The 17,480-nt window shown below is 52.5% G+C and overlaps 1 protein-coding gene across 2 annotated transcripts; it reads left to right on the top strand.

Annotated features, from left to right (window-relative positions):
• Positions 1-7,489: 7,489 nt before the first annotated feature.
• Positions 7,490-14,572, top strand: TP53INP2 (tumor protein p53 inducible nuclear protein 2). 2 transcript variants are annotated; one of them, XM_049779378.1, is made up of 4 exons: positions 7,490-7,509; positions 12,306-12,479; positions 12,998-13,166; positions 14,120-14,572. In XM_049779378.1, exons 2-4 carry the CDS (start codon positions 12,356-12,358, stop codon positions 14,376-14,378), a joined length of 552 nt encoding a protein of 183 aa, XP_049635335.1. In that variant the 5' UTR covers positions 7,490-7,509; positions 12,306-12,355; the 3' UTR covers positions 14,379-14,572. The 2 variants fall into 2 exon arrangements, with proteins under 2 accessions (XP_049635335.1, XP_049635334.1); XM_049779377.1 differs by lacking the exon at positions 7,490-7,509 and having other exon boundaries at positions 12,878-13,166.
• The last annotated feature ends 2,908 nt before the right edge of the window (positions 14,573-17,480 follow it).

Raw genomic sequence — 17,480 nt, 5'->3', positions numbered from 1 at the left:
AAGTTTTCTAGTTGTATAATAAACCTTTTCTACAAACTCAGGGATTCATGACACGAACTGTCTTATAGGACCCAGATAGTCTAGGGGTTAAGGTACTTGCCTTGCACACATTAGTAGTGACCCTGTGCCCCAAATAAATTGCCCCCAAATAAACAACCAAAGCGGGGGCCGGAGAGATAGCATGGAGGTAAGGCGTTTGCCTTTCATGCTGAAGGATGGTGGTTCGAATACCGGCATCCCACATGGTCCCCTGTGCCTGCCGGGGGCAATTTCTGAGCATAGAGCCAGGAGTAACCCCTGAGTGCTGCCGAGTGTGACCCAAAAACAAAAACAAAAAACAAACAAACAAACAAAAAAGGCTGATTTGCAAGCTCCCTAGTGAATTAGCAAAATTCATTTTCTCATGGCTTAATAATTGAGCTCCCATTTTCTTGTGGTCAGCTGGACACTGCCTAAGGACCCTCTCTTGTGTTCTTGCCTTGAGGTCATGTCTGTTGCCTCAGGGTCACAAGGGGCTGTCAGTTGCTTTGCAAAACATTGTTTTTCAGGGAGAGGCATATCCAGCAGTGCTTAGGAAATCATGCAGATCAAATCTGGGGTTCCTATTTGCACAGCATGTGCTCTAGACCTTTGAGTTATCTTTCTAGTCCCAGAAAGTGATTGCAATGTCTAGAGAGATAGTTCAGAAGGTAAGGTGTTTGCCTTGCACATGGTTGATCTGGGTTTGATCCCATCATCTTTTGATCATTTGATCAGTTTAATCAATGATCAATAATCATTTTTATTTTGTTGTTGTTGTTGTTTTTGGGTCACACCTGGCAGAGCTTAGGTGTTACTCCTGGCTCTATGCTCAGAAATCGCCCCTGGCAGGCTCTGGGGACCATATGGGATGATGGGATTTGAGCCACTGTCCTTCTGCATGCAAGACAAATGCCCTACCTCCATGCTATCTCTTCGGCCATGCTGTTGAGTAATCTTTCTTCTAACAGGGAGGTGATAGGGAAAGTAAATCTGGAAACCTGCTCTAGAGAGTAGGTGAGCCCACAGAGTGAGCTGCTGGCATGGGAACCCACCCTTTACACCCAAGGCATTTCTGTTAGAAGTCCTGGAAGGGCCCTCAGGTTCACTTTTTTAGCTAAGGACCCCCACACCTCATATAGTCCCCTGAGCCTGCCAGGATTGGCTGCGTGCAAAGCAAATGCCCTACCACTGTGCTATCTCTCTGGCCCTGGCCCCTGATGTATTAGTCTTGAAAAAGAGTGATTAGCCCCAAGGAGTCAGGTGAGGGAAATAGGGTAATTTCCAAAGAGAAGGAAAGTGCCAAAAGTAATAAAAGCTTGATGGGGCCAGAGCAGTGGCGCTGAGCAGTAAGGCGTCTGCCTTGCCAGCACTAGCCTAGGATGGACCACCGTTCCCATCGTCCCATATGGTCCCCCAAGCCAGAAGCACATAGCCAGGAGTAAACCCTGAGTGTCACCAGGTATGCCCCCCCCCAAAAAAAAACCAAACAAAAAATAATAAAAGCTTGAAATCTGAGGGTAATTTGAAATGGGGTTATTAGAGTGCGTGCGTGCATGCGTGCGTGCGTGTGTGTGTGTGTGTGTGTGTGTGTGTGTGTGTGTGTGTGTGTGTTGTACAGATAGTTAAAGGAGTGGATGGGTGCAGTTTCATTCTCCCTTGCACCAGAGCTTGCTGGAGCTACCTGTCTTCCAGCCTCATTGACAGGGTGCCTGGGTAGCAGTGGGAGTTGTGCCTGCAGATGACAGGAAAAAAAAAACCAAACAAACAGTGGGAAGCAGGAAAAGGCAGCTGTGTAAACTGAGGAAGTCCTTTTGCTCCTAGAGGAGCAGGAGACTCCCCTGCCCATTCTCTCTTCACAGTCTCTAAGTCAGACTAGTTCGCAGTTCCTCAGCAAGTAGCAGAGAGGTGCAGAATTTGGCCCTGCCCAGACAAGCACTGAGTGTGCAACTGCACCCACAGGTTTGTCCCTCCTTCTTCTGTGCCTGCCCAAAGCTGTCTAGAAGCCCAGGGCCAGGAGCCACACAGCCAATTCCCCACCAGATTACTAATGTGGGAATTCACGCAGGAAACTGTATCCAGAGCAACCCCTCCAGTTCCGGTGCCACTCACTGATGGCCCCACGAACCTCAGTTACCACCCGCCTTGCACCCTGAGCTAAAACTAAACTCGGTCTTTGTCTGCCAGCCACCTGCCTCCTCTTGATGAAAGAAATCCTGTCCTGACTGTCACCTCACCCTCACTATTGGGCAGGAGTGGAGAGGTCAAGTATGGGAGTGTTGTTTAGGAAGCAGCCATTTTGTAGACAGGGAAAATTGAAAAGACTTTTCCAGGGCCAGGCAATGAATTTGGATAGAATTAGTATTCAAATCTGGATTTAGTGATAGTCATGGTGTTCACATCACACACACACACACACACACACACACACACACACACACACACACACACGGACTATTACCCTCAATTCAGAAAACGTTGTTTCTTGGCTCACACCCAGCAGTTTTCAGAGGCTACTGCTTACTCATTGTGCTCTGAGTTCACGTCTAGCACTGCCTGGAGGATCACATGCAGTGCCAGGAATTGAACCAGGGTTGTTCTCATGCAAAGCAAGCACCTTTACCTCTGTGCCATTTCTCCAGCCTAGATAATTCTGGATTGAATAAAAAGTTTTTGAATAGACACATTATTATTAGGGGACCATATGGGATGCCAGAATTTGAACCACCTCAGCCCATCTGCTGAGGAAATTTGATATGTCTTCTTTAGTTGAATTTACTAATAAAATTTCTCCCCCACTTTGTTTCTTCATTCTAGGAAATAAAAATGATACATCCAAAGAGGGTTGTTACAAAGTTGAAATGAGTTGTCCCCACAGGTTGGGATTTAATGTGGTACCTGGCACATAAAAGTGCAATAGCACTATCGCTCGTGTTATTTGTTCAACTCTCTAGGGGCTAGTGGAGTGTGAGGGTGTGGTCAGAGGACATGGCTTGAATCAGGACTTGGTGATTTAGTCTCAGAATTCAAGCTATACACTGGCTTTGTCTCCACCTTGTTCTCAATCTTAGTGAGAAAGCAGATGAAGGAAGAGAGTCAATTCTTCAGTAAATCCGTTCTTCAGAGTACACACAAAGTCCCAGTGACACACACCCAAAGTTGATACTTCTCTACTCTTTGAAGTGGGGGGACTCAAGTTTTGAGGGGGCAGGATTTGGTGAGGGCATACTCTTGACCTCCAATGCTGGAAGCACAAAGTGAGCAGGTGCTTCTACCAGGCAGAGCAGTCAGATACACACATTCATGCATACATGAGCTTACATGACATCTTCTAGCTGCAATGTGAGCTCACATAAGCATGAATGTGTATAAGACTGCCTTGTAGGAGTGATGTGCCCATAGAAAAATACAACTACTGGGTACTATGGTACCTTGTACCTTCTGCCTGGTCTCTGCAGGGTCTCAGAACACTGACACAGTGGGCTTAGGCTCAGGAGCTGGATCTTAAACTCCAACTGCATCTCTTCATTTGCCTCTGTTTCCTCTGTTTGCATACATTGAGGTCTGAGGTCTCCTCCTGCCCTACAGAAATCTGTGCAGTCGGGAGAGATAGGCCCCAGGAGGGGTCTGGTGGTGATATTGCTATATCCCAGCCCCCCTACTTCCATGATATCTCTGGCGCTGTAGAGAAACAAAAGAAGGGACCAGAATCCAGCACTGTGTATAAAACATTTATCTCAGGGGCCAGAGCGATAGCACAACCAGGGATAGGTCCAGGTTCCATTTCTGGCATCACATATGGTCCCTCTGAGACCGCCGGGAGTGATTTCTGATTGCAGAGCCAGGAAGTAACCCCTGAATGTTGCCAGGTGTGCCCCCCCCCCAAAAAAAAAGTTTAGTTCGGGTTACTTAGGGCAGGACTTCTGGGTGAGGAGGGGCAAGGTTCTTCTATGAGACCCCAGGATAAAGACAAAGATCCTGCTCCTGCTTGGGAGGGCAACTCCCCCCCCACCCCCCCCACCCCCCGCACAGCTAGTCCCCCAACTGCTGTAAATGACAAGGACACAGCTGGAAGTACAGGTAGGGTCAGGAAGGGCTACGGAAAGGGAGAAGACTGGAGAGAATTTTAATAACAGGAAAGATCTGAATTTAGAAAGTCTGGAAGAGGGCATTCAGGGCCAGGCCTGAGCCAAGATGTGAATGTGGGAGTATGGACGTGCCACGGAGGCAGGTTTGGGCACGAGGTGCCTGTCGGATGTGGGAGGTGCAGCTGGAGAGAGATGCAAGGCCAGGCTAGGGTGGGAATGGCAATGTGTTTATCACAGGCAAGGAGATGGATCTGAGCAGGTTCTTGGGGGATTATTTGCTTAAGTCAGCAAGGAAGTCGAGAGGTTAGCAGGAAGTCCAGGTATGGGTAGGGGCTCAAGGCTGCATGGAATGAGGACATTGCGGGGATTCATTCCAAGGGCTTAAAATACTGTTCTCTCCCCTTCCCCCCATCTTTCAGGTATCATTTCCTGGTTCCTCCTAGTTTCTAAGACTGTAGAGTGGACTGGAGAGCTAGTAGAGCAAGCAGGTAGGGTACTTGTCATGTGGCTGACTCATGTACGATCCATGGCACCCCCTATGGTGAACATGGCCAGAAGTGACTCCTGAGCACAGAACCAGGAAAAGAGCCGGGTGTAGTCCCCAAACCAAACCAAACTAAGGCTGAGGCAGAAGTTCAGACGAAGCTCGGGCAGGATTTTTATGTTGTTTTAAGGGTGGAAATGAGGTTGGGAGGATTATATACTGTGGTGCTCAGGGGTCACTCCTGACAGTGAGTTGGGGACCCTATGCTGTGTGAGAGACTGAACCAGGAGCTGCCACATGCAAGGCAAGTGCCTTAACCCCTGTACTCTTCTTCAAGCCTCTGGAACTGGGTCATGAAGCTCTGGCCCTAGCTCACACGTTGCCTCCTGCTGGGGGACAAATGGGGCCTCTCAGAATCTCCCCCATGAGGCAGCTCCATTAAGAGGCCTTGGGTCTGCAGCCCCAGACTTTCTCAGGTTTTAGGAGCACTAGCAGCACTTCTAGTGGCAGAATCTTGAGGGTCTAAGAGGTTTCCAGGTCAGTTCTAGAAGGTAGCTTGGTGGGATCAGAAAGCAGCTTTGTAGGCAAGACAACAGGCTGAGCTTTGTAGGCAAGACAACAGCCATGTTCTTTCTGGGAAGCTCAGATCAGTTTAGCTTGACAGATAAGGAAATGCAAGCTGAGAGGGGCACTGCTTGAAATTCACTGCTTAATCATGGTAGATACAGGGCAGTTAGGAATAGCTGTGGGATATTTGCCTTGGTGCAGCCAACCCGGTTATGATCACCAGCATCTCATATAGTCCCGTAAGCACTGTCAGGAGTAATCCTACGCATCACTGGGTAGGGAGGGCCTAAACTCAGCCTATGGAACTCCCAAAGTCACAAAGCTAAAAAATGGACACAGCAAGGTAAGAAAGGTTAGCTCCCGAAGCCCCACATTTGATCCCCTATAGATAACCTGGCAATCTCCAACAGCACCTGGCAAGAGTGACCACCCACACACACATGCAGCACCATGGTGTGAGACTTTAAAAAAAAAAAAATCTAGGGGCCGGCGAGGTGGCGCTAGAGGTAAGGTGTCTGCCTTGCAAGCGCTAGCCAAGGAAGGACTGCGGTTTGATCCCCGGCGTCCCATATGGTCACCCCAAGCCAGGGGCAATTTCTGAGCGCTTAGCCAGGAGGAACCCCTGAGCATCAAACGGGTGTGGCCCCCCCAAAAACAAACAAACAAACAAACAAAAACTAGAACTAGGATTTGAACCTACATTTTTTTCTTTTTTTTTTTTTTTTTTGGTTTTTGTGTCACACCTGGCAGCGCTCAGGGGTTACTCCTGGCTTTACGCTCAGAAATCGCTCCTGGCAGGCTCTGGGGACCCTATAGGATGTCGGGATTCGAACCACTGTCCTTCTGCATGCAAGGCAAACGCCCTATCTCCACGCTATCTCTCTGGCCCCTGAACCTACATTCTTTTTTTTTGTTTGGTTTTTTTTTTGTTTTGTTTTGTTTTGTTTTTGGGCCACACCCGGCGGTGCTCAGAAGTTACTCCTGGCTGTCTGCTCAGAAATAGCTCCTGGCAGGCACGGGGGACCATATGGGACACCGGGATTCGAACCAATCACCTTTGGTTCTGAATCGGCTGCTTGCAAGACAAATGCCGCTGTGCTATCTCTCCGGGCCCTGAACCTACATTCTTACCTCAACTCACTTCACTCTTATTTTGTTTTGTTTTGGGGCCACACCCGGCAGCGCTCAGGGCTTATCCTAGTTTTGCGCTCAGAAATCACTCCTGGCGATCGAACCTTGGTCTGTCTCGCCTTAAGAACTCGTGAAAATCAAAACACATCGAGGCGCTGCCGTCAGTTCCCGGTCCTGGATGTCAGCTCGTGCGGCAATGGCCGGTTTTCATGTTGTTGAGGGCATTCTTTAACAGGGACCCGCTTACTCACGGTGACCCTAGACTAGAGCCTCAGCTTCCCTGTGTGTTAGAGCTCAATCCCTTTCCTCTTAGCAACGTGGCCGAAATACGTTGTGTAAGCGTCCCAGTGGGGAGTGCATCTCTAAGTTAATGTTTACTCAGCCTACAGCAGTTCCTCTTTCAACCGACTCTGCAAATATCCGCGTCACCAACTACTTTCCCAGGGGACCTCCCGATCTCATCCCCCTTTCCCGAACCCCATCGCCGGGAACCGAGGATGGGGAATGTCTCCGCAAACCACTTATTGGGGGGGGGGTACTTGGGGCCGGAGAGAGAGCACAGCGGTAGAGCGTTTGCCTTGCAAGCGGCTGAGCCAGGACCGACTGGGTTCGAATCCCGGCATCCCATAGAGTCCTCCGTGCCTGCCAGGAGCGATTTCTGAGCACAGAGCCGGGTGTGACCCAAAAACAACAACAGCAACAAAGTGGATCCTAGGAGGTGAGAAGGGAAGAAGGGGAGAAGGTTGGCGAGCAGAACGCGACGTGGGGTGGAGGAAAGGGTCCCTCCCGACACGACAGGGCCCCTGGGGTCGTGCACGCAAGGGTGGGGGCGAGGGGAGGTGGGGACGGAAGGCAGCAGGAGCGGGGGCTTCTCGGGGACCCGAGGGGCTCCGCGTTCGCTCGCCCAGCTTCCGAAAGCCGGCGCGGGCGGGCGGGGGCCCCGCGGGCCGCGATTGGCTGCCGGGCGGGCGGCGATGACGCGCCGGGCGGGCCCCTTTGTGACGTCACGATCAGCTGTTTGAAGGCTCCGATTTGTGCCGAGCGCCCGGCGGCCGCGTCCGCAGACGCCACCGGGTGCCCGCGGGTCCGCTCGCTCGAGCCGCCGCCCGTCGCGCTTCCCCGCCCGGCCCCGCGCTCGCGATGCGGCCCGGCCAGTGATCGGCCGGCCGGGACGCCCCCGCCGCCGCACAACTACCTCAACGCCCCCCGCCTCGCCCCCAGGTGAGTCTCGGCCCCCGCGGGCGGGACACGCCCCGCGCGGGGCCCCAGCGCCCGAGTCTTTGTCTGTCTCTCCGCCGGCCGCCGCGGGGGGCTGCGTCCCCGCGCCCCATTGGCTGCCGCGCCGCCGGGAAGGCCGTGACGTCTCCATTTGCATTTGACATTGAGACGTCACCAAGGCCGGCCCCGCCCACAGCCCCCCGGACTCCGGGCGCTTGTCCTCCCGTGACCCAGCGGGGCCCCCGGTCGTCGTGGGAGGCTGGCGGGGCCCCGGCCAGTGTTCCGAGCTCGTTCAGGGTCCTGGTGCGGCCTCTCACCCCCGGTCCCTCAGCTTTCTCTTGGAGATTTGAGGGCGATCATCCTAAATGCTAGGGTCACCCGGCGAGGGGAGCTCTAGTCGTTGGGGCAGCGCCAGAAGGTGGCGGAGCCTCCTCCCGCCGGTGCCAGCCTCTGCACCCTCGGGACGGACGACAACATCCTCCTCCTCCTCCTCCTCCGAATCCCAGGCGGTGGTGTAAACGCTCTGGCTGACGTCACTCCCAGCTTCCCAACCCAGCCGGGGGAAACTGAGGCCGAGAGAGGGGAAGTGGCTCAGTTAGAGGCCTGCCTGCGGCGTGACAGTCAGATGCCTTCTTTGTGGGCACCTACCTAACTGGAGCTAGAAACGAGCAGCAACTAGTGGATGACATATCCTGCCCGGTGGGTGCTCGGAGCCATCCGGATTGCACCAAGCCCCAGGGTGTCCTCATTCCCGGATCTTGTCCCAGAAAGGCTCTACAGATGGGGGGGGGGGTCCCCTTTTGTAGCCTTGAGCAATAGACTCTGTAGCTAGAGTTATAGAGCCCAATAAAATCGATGCCTTCCTGCTGTTTTGACAAGGTGAGTCATTGGTTACCGAAAAGTATCTCCAGGGCAGATGTTGGGGTAGGGTTGGGGGGAATGCCCGTTTCGCCGCTTTGGCACCTCCTCCATTCCTGAGGTGTTGGTGAGGAAGCCAGTGACCTGGCTGAGGGCTGGTAGTGACTTGCTTTGCATTGCTACTAGCACTGCTATTCTCTCAGAGCAGGCAGCAGATGGAATTAAGAGGATGGACCCTGAATCCCATGCTAGCCAGGGCTTGGCTTAAGGAGGGGCAGAAGCAGTGGGTCTGAAAACATGCCGGGCACAGCTGTTGTTGTGTTTAAAGGGACAAGTTCTCCCCAGAGCAGAGCTGGGAATGTGAGAACCAGGAAGCTGGCAGGGCCGGGAAAGAAAATCCGGGAGGCTCCTGCAGTGGTCAGGAGAGGGGGCGGGCACTAGCTGGCGGGTGCTGTTGTCATTCCTGGCTCTGTGGCTGACATGCTGTGTGACCTCAGGCAAGGAGCGCCCCCCACTGAGTCTCCCTCCTCTCAATCTGGTTGTAATTTGTTGAGGCCTAAAGCAGGCTTCCCGGACACATTGGGTGCTCTGGAAAATGTCTGATGAATCTTGGGGCCAGCCACCCCAGACCCTTTCACAACCTGGCAGAAGCTATGTCAAGGCCTCGGTCACTTTCCTCTGCATCCTTAATATATTCCTTGGAGCTGTTTGCTGAGCTTCACTGCATCCACACTCAAGGTGCTGGCTGTTCTGCTGGAATCTATACTGTGTATTTAAACTTCGACTGCTCCTCGGGTTGTCAGGCTGGTTGAATTGGATGGTCCCTAATGCAGCTAATCTTCCCTTCTCTAAGGACAGTGCTGGGTTCTTGGAAAGAAGGTGTAGCTCATCAAGAGCCTGATCTTCCTTCTTGTAGGAGGGGCTAAACTTTCTGGATTTTTGCAAACTGAGTCACTAACTCTGGCTACAGATGGGCAGGAATATATGGCTTGTGTTTGGCATCGATTGGAGATGGCACCACTTTCATCATCCTTGGTGGTCTCCCAATAAGGGCCCAGCAACCCAGAGAGAAATTCCCACCAGTCCCTTCCTATGCCCACCTCACCATGGGACTGCAATATGTGGAACATGAGCATGGTCTGGGACCAGGAGTGGCTGCAGGGAGCACAGAAATAGTCTAGGTGGCTTAGCAGGAGTAGATACTTCCAGGGACTGGAAATGGGACTCTTTCCTAGGGACTTTTGCAAGAAGTGGAAGAGACATTCCCCAAGGAAGGGGTTTGTAGCAAAACTATTGGCCATCGTTAGTTTGGGGCTAGCAGCTCTTTCTAGCTGGGATCTAGTCCTGAGGTCCAGGCAAGTGGGCAGAAGGGGCACATGAGCAGCTACCTCCTGGATGTTTCCATTCCTGTAGTAGAGGCTCTCTCTCCAACTTCTCAGGAATCCCAGGAAGGATTGACTAGGGTCATAGGTCCTGCAGGTGCAGCTCTCAGAGCTCAGGTTTAGGGCTCCTGAAGTTCTCAGGGCTCCCTCTTCACATCCTCCTCTTCTCTCTGACCTACTCTCCTGAGGCCAGACAATCTGATCGTTCCCTCCTACTCTGGGATCTGACCCTTGAGTCCTTTAGCAGGAGCTTGGCAGTCAGAGGGGTAAAAGGGCAAGTTTTGTAGGAACAGGATCTCTGAACCCCATCTGCCAGACAGCTGAGGACTCTTGGGAGTCACAATGGTATGATGGAGGAGTTGTGGTGATTCTATTAGCAGACACTTTACAAGCCACACAGAATTGAGTATAGTTTCTTTGTATTTCTTCCTTGGTTTTTGTGCTTTGTGCTACACTCATTCGTGATTGGGGCTACTCCAGACTTGGTGGGTGGCAGGGGAGGTGCTTCGAGAGGTGCAGGGGGACCATGCAGTTGAGCTGTCTTCCATCCCCTGAGAAATAGTTCTTAATGTTTTTTTTTTTTTTTTTTTTTAGTTTCTTAATCTTTGGTGTCAAAGACTACTACTTAGGAAATCATGAAAAAATCCAGGAAAGGGCCCGGAGAGATAGCACAGCGGCGTTTGCCTTGCAAGCAGCCGATCCAGGACCAAAGGTGGTTGGTTCGAATCCCGGTGTCCCATATGGTCCCCCGTGCCTGCCAGGAGCTATTTCTGAGCAGACAGCCAGGAGTAACCCCTGAGCACCTCCGGGTGTGACCCAAAAACCAAAAAAAAAAAAAAAAAAAAATACATATGTGTATGGCCACCAAGTAAATGTCTAATTCAGTTGGGAATGTAGCTCCATGGTAGAGCATGCATGAGACCCTGGGTTTGATCTCTAGTGCTGCAAAATCAATCACTCAATAAATGAAAAATATTTCATGTGGACATCTATCCAGCAAAGGAGTTTGGTGTTTTGAATATTATCTTTGGTATCGGACTATGTAGGTTCAGTGTAAAAGAACTAGAGTAGTGAGGATTCCATGGAGTGTAATATATAGGTAAAATGCTTAGTATAAATGCCCGGTACATTAATGCATTAATGTTTGTTATATTAAAAGGATGGTAATACATTTCCTTTCTTTTACTTTGGGACACATCTGACAGTAGTCAGGCATTTCTCATGGCTTTGAACTTCGATATCACTCCTGGCAGACTCTGGGGCCATATGGGATGCTGGGGATCAAACCCAGATTGGTTGTGTGCAAGGTGAACACCCTACTTGCCCTACCCCTCTTCCATGTCTGTAGAAACTCGTGTATATTCATTGTGTGTGTGTGTGTGTGTGTGTGTGTGTGTGTGTGTATCACACCTGATGGCGTTCAGGGTTTTTTCCTGGCTCTGCACTCAGAAATTGTTCTTGGCAGGCTTGGAGACCATATGGGGTGCCGGAGATTGAACCCGGGTTGGCCAGATGCAAAGCAAATACCCTACCCATTGTGCTATCACTGTGGCACACTTCTGTGTTTGTTTGCTTGTTTGCTTGTTTTTAAGATCTAGCTTGTTTGATAAATCTTGTGGAGACTTTCCCCTGAAGAATCTGGACATATGTATTACCTTTGTGGGGATGGCGACGGGGTATGTTATTATTTCTTTTGCGTTTCTCAATCTTTTCTTTTCTTTTTTTTTTTTTTTTTTTTTTTTTTGGTTTTTGGGTCACACCCGGCGGTGCTCAGGGGTTACTCCTGGCTGTCTGCTCAGAAATAGCTCCTGGCAGGCACAGGGGACCATATGGGACACCGGGATTCCAACCAACCACCTTTGGTCCTGGATCGGCTGCTTGCAAGGCAAACACCGCTGTGCTATCTCTCCGGGCCCTCAATCTTTTCTTGTTTTGTTTTTGGGTCACACCCTGCAGTGTTCAGGGATTACTCCTGATTCTGTACTCAGCTTGGGAGAATCAAATCAAACCCAGGTCAGCCACAAGCAAAGCTGGAACCTATACTCTGGCATCTCTCTGGCATCCTGATACCTTTTTTTTTTTTCTTTCGACTTTGTGCCCTTGAGAGCCTGTCTTTCTCCTGTGGTCCCCCCAACCCCTTCATAACTGGTCTCCTGAATTCCCATCTACAATTTTTACCTGTGGCCTCTTTGGAATGTCCTGGGACACCTGGCCCCAGTTGAGAAACTCTGTTCTCGAGTATCTCTCAGTAACATTAATCGTAGTTGATTGAATGTTTACTTTCAAGTACCCAGATTCTCAGCACTTTTCAAAGAACTTAGCTTATTTCACGCAAAGTTTCAAAGATCAGTCCCACTTGCCAGATGAGACCGTTAAGGCACAGATCAATTACATAGTACCCAGAGAAGAGAAAAACCTGAATTTGAAAGCAGAAAGCAGGCTCACTATGAAGCTTCCACACCCAGTTCTCTAGAACCCTTATCACTTGCCCTGGGAGTTGGGGGTGACACCCCCGCAGGAGTCCGTTGTTGGCTGACGCCGCCTCTCTACACCTCCCAGGTTTCTGCACTGCCATCGGGCACCTCCCGAGGCCGCTTCACTCCCTCACCATGTTCCAGCGCTTTACCAGTTTCTTCTTCAGCGCCCCTCCGCCCCCGGAGGACGCAGAGTGCCCACGCGCCTTCGTGTCCCAGGAGGATGAAGTGGACGGCTGGCTCATCATTGACCTGCCGGGTGAGGCGAGGCGAGGCGAGGCGCTGCCTCCTGGGCGGGACTCGGGCACAGCCAGGACGGAGGGCCCAGAGGGAGCGGCTAGGAAAGTGGGGAGCCTCCCCCGCCAGCTCTCCTGGGTAGACTGGGTCGGAGGTAGTGACCTGGAGGTGGTCAGGGCACCCAGCCCAGGCTTTTCGGGGCGCTGCTCCGTGGCTGGGGGCTCACACCCCGTGCCTTCGAGGCAGGTGGAGACTCCCGCCCCGTGGGTGCCCGTGGGGTGCGGCGGGCCAGGCTTCGGCTCGGACTAACGATGCCCTTTCTCTTCCCAACCCCTTGTGTCCGGTGTGTGTGCGCGTGTCCCCCTCCCCCGCTGCGCCCCTCTTCCCTTCCGCCTGGCTCCCCCGCCTGCGTCCCAGTAGACAGCTACGCGGCCCCACCCAGCCCCGGGGCCTCCCCTGCCCCCGCAGGCCGCCCTCCTCCCGCGCCCTCCCTGATGGACGAGAGCTGGTTTGTCACCCCGCCCGCCTGTTTCACTGCAGAGGGGCCTGGCCTCGGGCCCGCCCGCCTCCAGAGCAGCCCCCTGGAGGACCTCCTCATCGAGCACCCCAGCATGTCCGTTTACGTCACCGGCAGCACCATCGTGCTGGAGCCTGGGCCCCCCGCCCCGCACCCCGACGCCGCCCTGCCGGAAGGCGACCCGAGCGAAAGGTGAGCTGAGCCTGCACCGCGGCCTGGGGGACGCGGCCGGGAAGTGGCCCGGAGAGGGAGGAGGACGGGGGACAGACGGGCCGGGAGGGGCGGGGCCTTCGAGCGGGCTTGGCCACTAGGCTACTGGGAGGCTCGGCGGGGCGGAGCCTATGATGGTGGGCGTGGCCTCTCAAGGGGGGGCTTGTCGATTTCAGAGGCTAGGGACTTCTTGTTCCGAGGTTGGCCGAGCTACTGTAGCACAGTGGGTAGGGCGTTTGCCTGGCACGCGGCCTACCTCATTTGATCCCTGGCATCCCAGAGGGTTCAGAGGGTGGAATTTCTTTTCTTAATGTTTTTGGTTTTTGTTTTGTTTTGTTGGGTCACAGGGGCCACTCCTGGCTCTACGCTCAGAAATCACTCCTGGCAGGCTTGGGGACCCTATGGGTTGCCGGGAGTCAAACCTCTATCCCTCCTGGATTGGCTGCATGCAAGGCAAACACCTTACCTCCGTGCTATCTCTCCAGCCCCCAAGGGTGGGATTTCTTGAGGCTAATAGAGGCTGGAATCTTCACTCTGATCTTTTTTTTTTTACCTTTTTTGTCTGTTTTGGGGCCACACCCGGTGACACTCAGGAGTTCCTCCTGGCTATGTGCTCAGAAATCGCTCCTGGCTTGGGGGACCATATAGGACGCAGGGGATCCAACCGCAGTCCGTCCTAGGCTAGCACGCACAAGGCAGACGCCTTACCCCTTGCACCACCGCTCTGGCCCCATGGTCTGGGTCCCTTTGAAGGGGCTAAAATCCAGGAGGCATCTCTCTCTCTCTCTCTCCACATAGTTTGGGGATAAAGGGCGTTGGGCGCTCTCTACGCGGCACCTGGTCCTGGGTGTAGGGCCAGTGAGGAGGAGCAGATAGGATGGGGTTCGGGTCGGAGGTGTCAGCCCCTCTGATGTAGCCCCTCGTTGTCCCCGCAGGGAGTTGGTGCCTGCTCGCCGTGAACCCCGGGCTCTGCACCACGCTGCCGCCGCCGCCCCACTGCCGGCACGGGCTGCGCTGCTGGAGAAGGCCGGCCAGGCACGGCGGCTGCAGCGCGCCAAGCAGCGGGCCGAGCGCCACGCGTTGAGCGCCAAGGTGCTACAGCGGCAGAACCGCGCCCGCGAGAGCCGTCCACGCCGGCCCAAGCACCAGGGCAGCTTCGTCTACCAGCCGTGCCAGCGCCAGTTTAACTACTGAGGTCCGCTGGCTGCAACACAAGCCCCTTGCCCACAGGCGATCCCCCAGCCCCTCTGCCGCAGCTAGTGCGCTGCTCGAGGGGGTGCCTGAGGCCTGCCACAGGCTGGTCTCGGATCCCTCAGCTGTGTGAGGTGGGGTGCTAGCTCTCCTACCCACAGCCCCATCTCTTCAATACCTTCAGCCATCACCCTCCTTCCTGCACACCCTCTTCCAGCCCTCATACTCCTCTCTGCTCCCCCTCCCAATCTCGCCCTGACATCTCCCTTCATCCTTGCCCTCTGCCTCTGGCCACTCCTATTCCAACTCTTCCAGTTCCACAGCTGGTTTATCCCCCCTCCGCCCATCTCCTTGCCATGTCATAAGTAAGCCTCACCCTATTTCATAGTTGGAACATTCACTCTTGCCCCCTGCCTCATTTCCAGTAACTCCTTCCTAAAGGGGTGAGGAAGGTCCCTGAGACTTTTAGTCTCTGGATCCTCTTTCCTGGGGGCTGCATGCCTTGGAGTTTGCCTAGGTCTGGGAAGGTAAAGTATGTGGAAGAGGGCTGTGAGATGTGAATTCGAAGGAGAAGATGGGAGGGGATCGCATAGGCAGTCTGTTGGAACTGTGTGTAGTCAGGACAGGTTGAGAAGCTGTGGGGGGAATGGCACCCTGGGAGGTGGCCCTGTGCATGCTCAAAGAGGCCAAGCCCAGTTTGTAGAATGGAGCCTCGTCTGCCCTCACCTCCTTTCCAATAATCCCACCTCCCAAAGCTCTTCCTGAAATCTGCCTTCTGCATGCTACTGAGTCTGAAAGGGCTTCATCTTGCTACCCTATCCACAATATGTCACCCCAGGAGTAGAAGCGGGGCAAGGCCCTGCCATCCTGGCCATCTGTTCAATGCGCAAGGTGCTAGAACTAGCTTAGGAGAGATGCAGGCTGGAGGGCTTCCAGGCAGCAGGTGGGCACACTCCAGAGGAGGAGTGCAGAGGGAGTGAGGCTGGGGAGGACAAGCTGCAGGGTGAAACCATCCCAGGAGCAACAGTGCAGCCTTCATCTAGCCTCTGGTCTTGTACTTTCTGCCCTGCCTGGTATAGCTAATAGACCCTCCCTTTCCCAATCCACAAGTCTCCTAAGTTTAGGGCCTTCAGGGGCTCACTCCTCACTACTCCAGTTAGGCTACTGGAGGGAAATGTGCCCATGGGTTCCCCACCCCCTTTCCTCCAGTTACCTAGAGGAGGGAACCTGAATCCCTGGCTGAAACGGGGGGGGGGGGGGGGGGGGCAGGCAGGGGCAGTGAGCTTTGCCCTTCTTAGAATTCGATTGACTTTTGGGCTCAGACACCAGCAAAAGCCTCTTGGGATGCCCAGAGTTGCTTCCCTCTCCTCTAATTGTCCTTTTCTAGTGTGTGCTCTTTCTTCTTCCAAACTTGGAGGGTTTCCCGTTACATACTAACACAGGTCTCCTCCTTTACCCATCTCAGATTCCCAGACCTCAGAGTCCTGCTGAGACCTGGAGAAAACAGAATCCCATGAAGGTCAAGGCAGCTGTGCCCGTCACCCTAGAGCCCAGAGCCTTGGGTGAGGGGTGAAATAAGGGAAGGGAAGGGATAGCCCCATTGATGCTAGGATGGGGATAATAAGGAAGCTCTTGGGGTCTCCTGTCCCAAAGAATCAGTTGAATTCACACAAAAAGTGTATCAAAATCCCCTTATGAGTCCTTCAGGACTCCTGTACTTGACAACTTTGTCCCTTTCTATCCTTAAGACTGTCCTTCAGTTAGGACTTTTATTCTCCCAGAATCCCCTTAGCCATTTCTTAGCTAGCGTTGGGTCTTTAGCATTTCCAAGAGCTGAAACTCCCTCCAGCTCTTCCTGCCTACTTCTTCACTACCAGCTGGGGCCAGGATCAGTCCTGGGAAGTACCTATAATGACCTGGTGTGGAGAGTGAGTGACAGGGACTTTGGCTAAAATTTCAAAAGAACCCCTCCTTACTCATATTTCTGGAGACTAGTATATCAGTTCTAGAACTCTCCAACTTCACCTTCTGACTGGTTGCAAGGCTCATATTTTGTATTTTCCTATAGATTCTGTAGCATCTGCGTGTGGCAATATTTTAATTGTATAGATTTCTTAAGAACCAACACTACTCAGTCTCTTGTTAGTCTGATTCCTGAAGCATCAGACTTCATCATACTGTATTGACTGTGTATGTGCCTTTCACCTTGAGCATGCTTCAGGATTTTTATTTTAAACCACAGAACTTGAATACATGAGGGAACCAGAAATCACAAAGTCCTATGCAACCTTAGACAGGAGGAGGTTGGAGAGTCTGTCTGGACTGACGTTTTCAGAAACCCTGGAGAAGTTTGTTCCAGTTTGTATTAATGTCAATACATTACCAGCACTTTGCCAAAACTGAGTATGTCAGAGGGATCCATTCCTAGAGTGAGTCCCAATTACATCTAAGGGTGATTCTAGTTATTTCCCAGTCTGAGTGCTCTGGTGTCATTTTTTGCCTTTGCCAGTCTGGCCCTAGCACAGGGTACCATGTCTGTATGAATGAAGTATGCTGTTTTGGAGTATGCCTGTTCCCTAGCCCGCCTGGAACCCTGATCCATCTGCTCTGACCCAGGTCTTAGGTGCAACAAGGGCCCATTTGGAGTTCTTGGATGCCTCCTTGGATCCCTGTGGCTGACTTAGTGCAGACACATCCTTTACATCTTCCCTCTTGCCCTGCTTAGTTCCAAATGGAACCAACAAGTTGAGTGCACCCCTCTTGAATGTTTCGTGTTGAGATTGGTTGAAATAAGGAGACTGACCATGTCATGACATGTCGACAGACTCAAGGACACAACCACCTCGACCCGGTCATGTGGCATGCCTGTGAACATGTGTAACAGGATTCTGATTGTTAGACTGTAATGTAATTCCTCTATGGGAGAAAAAAATTTAATATAAGGAAAAACAAATAAAAATCTATTTAAAGCACATTATGCTTGCTGCCTTCGTTGAGCTAAAGTGGGAATAATACTTTGCCATTACAAGCACAGTGCTGGCATAAGGTATTATTATTATTAGGTTGGCTTTGGGTTCCGGTTGTATATATCATACAGAAAAGGAA

Source organism: Suncus etruscus, chromosome 9, assembly GCF_024139225.1.
Source record: "Suncus etruscus isolate mSunEtr1 chromosome 9, mSunEtr1.pri.cur, whole genome shotgun sequence".
In the NCBI taxonomy this organism is placed as follows: Eukaryota; Metazoa; Chordata; class Mammalia; order Eulipotyphla; family Soricidae; genus Suncus; species Suncus etruscus.
This window is presented reverse-complemented; position numbering and strand designations above follow the sequence as displayed.